This window comes from Salvelinus namaycush, chromosome 34 (assembly GCF_016432855.1).
Source record: "Salvelinus namaycush isolate Seneca chromosome 34, SaNama_1.0, whole genome shotgun sequence".
Taxonomy (NCBI): Eukaryota; Metazoa; Chordata; class Actinopteri; order Salmoniformes; family Salmonidae; genus Salvelinus; species Salvelinus namaycush.
The window spans coordinates 12,742,345-12,748,232 of NC_052340.1; the positions used below are offsets into that span (position 1 = coordinate 12,742,345).

A 5,888-nucleotide genomic window follows, 5' to 3' on the forward strand; every position below is an offset into this window, starting at 1 on the left:
CTAGTGAGGGCCAAGAATCCACTTTCATATAGGTACGTGGTTGCAAAGGGCATCAGTGTCATAACAGCGCAATTTGCCAAGGCAGTAAGATCTACACCTGTTGTATTTGGCGCATGTGACTAATACAATTTTATTTGATTTGAGAGCAGTCCAATCCAGAAATCTAGTAGTGGCTTCTGATTAAATTACATTTTCACAGAACCACTTGTTGCAATTTCAATGAAGCTCTCTTGTTCAGATATCAGTAAGTGGACTGGAGGCAGGGCATGAAAGGGATAATGAATCCAGTTGTTTGTGTCATCCGTTTCGGGAAAGTACCTGCGTAATTGCACACCCAAATCACTCAGGTGCTTCGCTATGTCACATTTGACATAGCGAAGCTTAAGCTTGAGTCATTTGCACACAAAAAATCATACAATGATGGAAAGACCTGTGTGTTGTCCTTGATAATGCAGACAGAGAAGAGCTCCAACTTCTTAATCATAGCCTCAATTTTGTCCCGCACATTGAATATAGTTGCAGACAGCACTTCTGTATGTTGTAAAATCATTACATGGTCGCTGCCCATATCATTGCATAGTGCAGAAAATATACTAGAGTTCAAGGGCCCTGCTTTAACAAAGTTAACCATTTTCACTGTAGTTTCCAAAAAGTCTTTCCAAGCTGTCAGGCATTCCCTTGGCAGCAAGAGCCTCTCGGTGGATGCTGCAGTGTACCCAAGTAGCGTCGGGAGCAACTGCTTGCATGCGCATTACCACTCCACTATGTCTCCCTGTCATGGCTTTTGCGTCATCAGTACAGATACCAACACATCTTGACCACCAAAGTCCATTTTATGTCACAAAGCTGTCCAGTACTTTAAAAATATCCTCTCCTGTTGTGCTGGTTTCCAGTGATTTGCAGAAGAGGATGTCTTCCTTAATTGACCCCCCATAAACGTAACGGACATATACCAGGAGCTGTGCCAGGCCCGCCACGTCTGTTGACTCATCCAGCTGTAATGCATAGAATTCACTGGCTTGTATGCAAAGTAATTGTTTCAAAACATCCCCTGCCATGTCACTGATGCGTCGTGAAACAGTGTTGTTTGATGAAGGCATTGTCTGTATAGTTTTTTTTGGCCTTTCCTCCAGCATTGTCCCAGCCATATCCGCAGCAGCAGGAAGAATTAGTCCTCCACAATAGTATGGGGCTTGCCTGACCTAGCCACTCGGTAGCTTATAAGACGCTTCTAGCCCCTTCATATTAATGGTATCTGTTACTTTTATGCATATCTTACTACTCGAAAGTCACCTTAATTCTCGCTCAAAAACTCCCGTGGCGTATTTTTCAAATTGGTATGTTTTGTTTCTAAATGTCTGCGCAAGAGTGAAGGTTTCATTAAGTTGTGAGATAGTACTTTTGCACATATAACACACTGTGGCTGAGGAAAGGCACTACTCCCAATATAAGTGAATCCCAAATCAATGTAGTTCTCATCATATTTGCGCCTTTTCGATGGTCCAACGTCCCTGTCTGTTGTTCAGTGCTTTCCTGGGTAAGGGAACAGTAGCTCTCCGGCTGCATCAGATTCACAACTGTCAGTGTCAATGCTAGCTGGGCTAACAACTAATGTAGAATTACTGATGCTAGCATTGGATGTGCTCGTGGAAGCAGAACAACTTGTGTCGTCGACAGGTGCAGGTGTAGTACTGATGGTAGTAGCAGTACTACCAGTAGAGCTGGTATGTGTCTCTATGGATGCCTTACTTTTTTTAACCATTTATTCCTTTTCGAGCAAACGGAATGAGCAGCAGCTACGTTTGGCTACATAAATTCCCGCGAGAGAGTAACGATTAATGTGATTGGATGTTAATTATTTGACTAGGCTACCTGTATTTGACATTGTGTTGTTATTTCGCTGAACACTAGATAGTTTAATTTTATTTTTGGCAGTGAAACGAGGCTACTCAGGTGAGAAAAAACCTCACCCAGATGTATAGCCCCGTTGGAAAATATAAATGGACTGTTTGAAAATGTGAATATATATATATTTTTTTAAATGAACTTGTGAATCACATTTTTACTTGGCGTACCCTGACAGCATTGCGCGTACCCCAGTTTGGGAATACCTGTTCTACATTATCAAACACAGCAAGATATTATCAGAATACTTTACCATAGACACAGACTAGACTGATTGCAGTGCAGTCACAGACGAAGCTTTGAAGTGGTTTATTTCATTTTCTTGGTACTGACATGCATCTCTCACCTCTAGACACCTGCTTAGCTTTCTGTGGTAATCAAATATGAGACTGATCTGATGTCACAGATAGAGGCTCTAAAACCACAACATTTGTGCTGACAAATTGTAATATTCTGAAAAAAAGTTTCCGACACCTAAAACCCTCACCTATAAAAGCAAGTGCCTTTGACAATTTATGACTTCACTACAATCACATGCAGCACAAATCTCTCCTCCTCAAAGGTAAGATGACTTATGATTAGTGAATATCATTTTTGGTTAAATATTTGTATGCAACTGTGCATTTACTCTTACTTTCAAAGTGAGAATGAAATGCATGCACATATTTTACACTCTTGTCATTACTAAAATATGATAAACATGCAAGTCCTTAAAGGGGCAATTGGCCTTGCTACATCCATTTTTAGACTTTAAAATTAATGATATTATACCCATTGATTCTTGAAGAATATAACTTATGGATGCCTCATTAGCTTAGTTCAACTGTCGTACCCCATCAGGACCAAAAATATAAGCTTGTTTTACTCCTTTGTTAGTAAACATTGTACTTGTAAACTAACAATGTAAAGCCTCAAAACATGGTTTAAACTATACTTTTCCTTGTATCCATAGCTATGTCCATGAATTTGAGTGTTACATTTCTGCAGCCCCATCCCTCAGCTTTTAACCAAAAGAGTGGCGGGGTGTCGCTTGTTATTGTTTGAACTGCAGGTTGACCCTTAAATCTCAAAAGTTTTAATCATGGAATTTTACATACGGGAATCTACTGTAAAGACAGATTGTGTCACTCCCAAGCAAACCGTTGGGTCCCATTTTATAATAAGTGACAGGGAAACTATATATTTGTTAAGTTGGAAAACAGTGTAATTATATTGTACTCATTGCTATACAGTACTGATATGTTTATAGACAAACCTTTAATTTGGCTCTATACTCCGCCATTTTGGATTTGTGATCAAATGTTTTCATTCAGTACAGTATTTATGTACAGTACAGAATGTCACATTTCATTTGAGCGTATTTTCATCTGTTTTATCGTTTAGAAATGAAAGCACTTTATGTATCTTGGACTCACTTTTATTGTAAATGTAGATGCTACCATAAATATCATACCCCCCCCCCCCCCCCTCCAAAAAGGTTAGCATGTTTTGAGGGCATGATCTTTTTGCACCTGTAACTTTTTCATTCATCATTATTCATTCATAATCACGGTAACATCCACAAGAATGTAGAAGTGTTCTGAAACAGATTATATTCTCATTTACAATAAAAGTGATTCTGAAATGACACAATACATTATTTACCATTAATTTCTATTGGGCACAACATAATCTGAAACACAACCAAAACAAACTGCAAATGTGTCCAACAAGTTTGTAGTGTCGCAAGATTTTCACATAATTAACAAGACATTGTGCTGAATATCCAAAGAAAGGAACAATGAAATCGCATAGATTACATTGACACGGTTGAGCAGGATGCGTACTGGTAAACAGGAATTATGTCACAACAGAAGTTTCATATATTTGTTTCAGATCTCACATTGACCCAATTTCTTTTCCTGTCATATCAACATTAGTTCCTCGCAATGTTGGTGAGTTTAAGCACGGTCATCATGGCCCTCATCTCAGTAGCTGCTACCTGCCCTGCCTCACCATGTGAATGTCTGGACAACATCACAGTCAGCTGCCCGGACAAGAGGCTGAAGAAGTTCCCTAACCTCCCAGATGGTACTGAGGAGCTTTATATGGCCCACAACCTGATCCAGGCATTCCCCACCAGTGGACTGGAGCAGCTGCAGTTCCTGGATCTCACCAAGAACTGTCTCAATGTCTCCTTGACTTCCAACTTCATCTGGCCCAACATGAGCAGCCTGGTCAAGCTGTTTCTCAGGGGTAATTACCTGGGTTCATTGGGCCCTGGGCAGCTCCAAGGCCTCTCAGCACTCACCTTCCTGGACCTCAGTGAGAACAACATGGAGGCCCTGCAACCAGGATCCCTACAAGGCCTTGGTCAATTAAAGACGCTCATTCTAACACTGAACCAGATCAACAGCCTGCAGTACGGGGCACTGGGTGGAGCCCCGGCACTCACTGACCTTCACCTGAGCAGCAACAGTATTGCGGAGTTCGAGGAAGGGGTGTTTGAGAACTCATCCAAATTGGTAAAGCTGATTTTGTCTAAGAACAACTTGGTTAGCATTGGGAATGGCACATTCAGTGGAGCAGTTAACCTGAGTCATCTGGACCTCAGTGGAAACAGGTTAGATTCTGTGCCCGTTGCTGCCCTGAAGGATGTGTCACAGCTGCACAGCTTGTACCTCCAGAAGAACAGCATCACCTTTTTACCAGAAGATGCTTTCTCTGAGCTCAGCCATCTAAGGATTTTGGTTTTGAATAATAACCACCTGAGCATAATGGCTAAGGACTCATTGAGCGGTCTAGCCCATCTCGGTCAATTGGATCTGAGCTACAATAACCTCCAATCCCTCCCTTCTGAAGTGTTTCAATATCTAGGCAGACTGGAGCTTCTGGATCTCTACCACAACAGGCTTACATACCTTCCAGAGAACCTGTTTCACAACCTAACTCTGCTGAGAGAGCTGCAACTTGACAGCAACAAGATCTCATACATACCACCAGGGCTCTTTCACATGGTGTCTAAGCTAAGGGAACTCCAGCTGGACAACAATCAGATAGCTGACCTCCACAATGCCTTGTTCTCCAGACTGAGCAGGCTACGGACACTCTACCTGGACAACAACGCAATAAGCAAGATTCCCAGAGGCCTATTCCACAAGACCAAGAGCCTCAGGGAGCTACAGTTGAACAATAACCACCTCAGGTCTCTCCCTAAGTCCATCTTCCATGGTCTGGCTAAACTCCACTCCCTGAAGCTTTTCAATAACCGTCTCACAGCTCTCAAACCTGAGCTGTTTTCTACCCTTGGAAACCTGAGAGAGCTCCTGCTGAATGAAAACCTGATCGAAGATCTTCCCACAGGCGTATTTTCTAAACTTCGCAGCCTCAAGATGCTGGATTTGGATAACAACCGCCTCTCAGCACTGACTCCTGCAGGCTTTGATGGGTTAGGTACACTAAAGGAGCTTCATCTCAGCTTCAATCAGCTCCGTGATCTCCCATATGCAACCTTCTGCTCCCTGACTGACCTACGTAGACTCCATCTCCAGAACAACCGCTTGGTGGCCTTGCACCCTCAAGTCTTCGCACACCTGGCCGACTTACAGGAGCTTGACTTAGACAACAACCAGATAGAACAGCTACACCCTGACATGTTTCAAGGCCCTCACCGTCTCCAGAAACTTCACCTGAAATCAAACCGCCTCAGTACTCTTTTGAATGGGACACTGGAGCCTTTGGAGAGCCTGAAGGTCCTCCACCTGGAGGGGAACCCCTGGGACTGCTCTTGCAGATCACCCATCCTGTACATCAGTAACTGGATCATCAACAACACCCAGACGTTACAGGACGAACCCATGTGTTCCACACTCAACCGACCCATTTCACAGCCTGCACACGTTTTAAAGCCCTGTGTGAGCTTTGCATGCTTCCCCAGACACCAACTTCCCCTAGAGATGCTGACAGTGCTTACAGCTTGGGTTCTAGCTAGCGGTTTTCTTTGA

General features: G+C 42.8%; 1 protein-coding gene across 1 annotated transcript; it reads left to right on the forward strand.

The window, feature by feature from the left end:
* The first annotated feature begins 4,109 nt into the window (after positions 1-4,109).
* LOC120028659 (leucine-rich repeat-containing protein 15-like) lies at positions 4,110-5,888 on the forward strand. Its single transcript, XM_038973870.1, has one exon. The coding sequence runs from the start codon at positions 4,110-4,112 to the stop codon at positions 5,886-5,888; it is 1,779 nt and encodes a 592-aa protein (XP_038829798.1).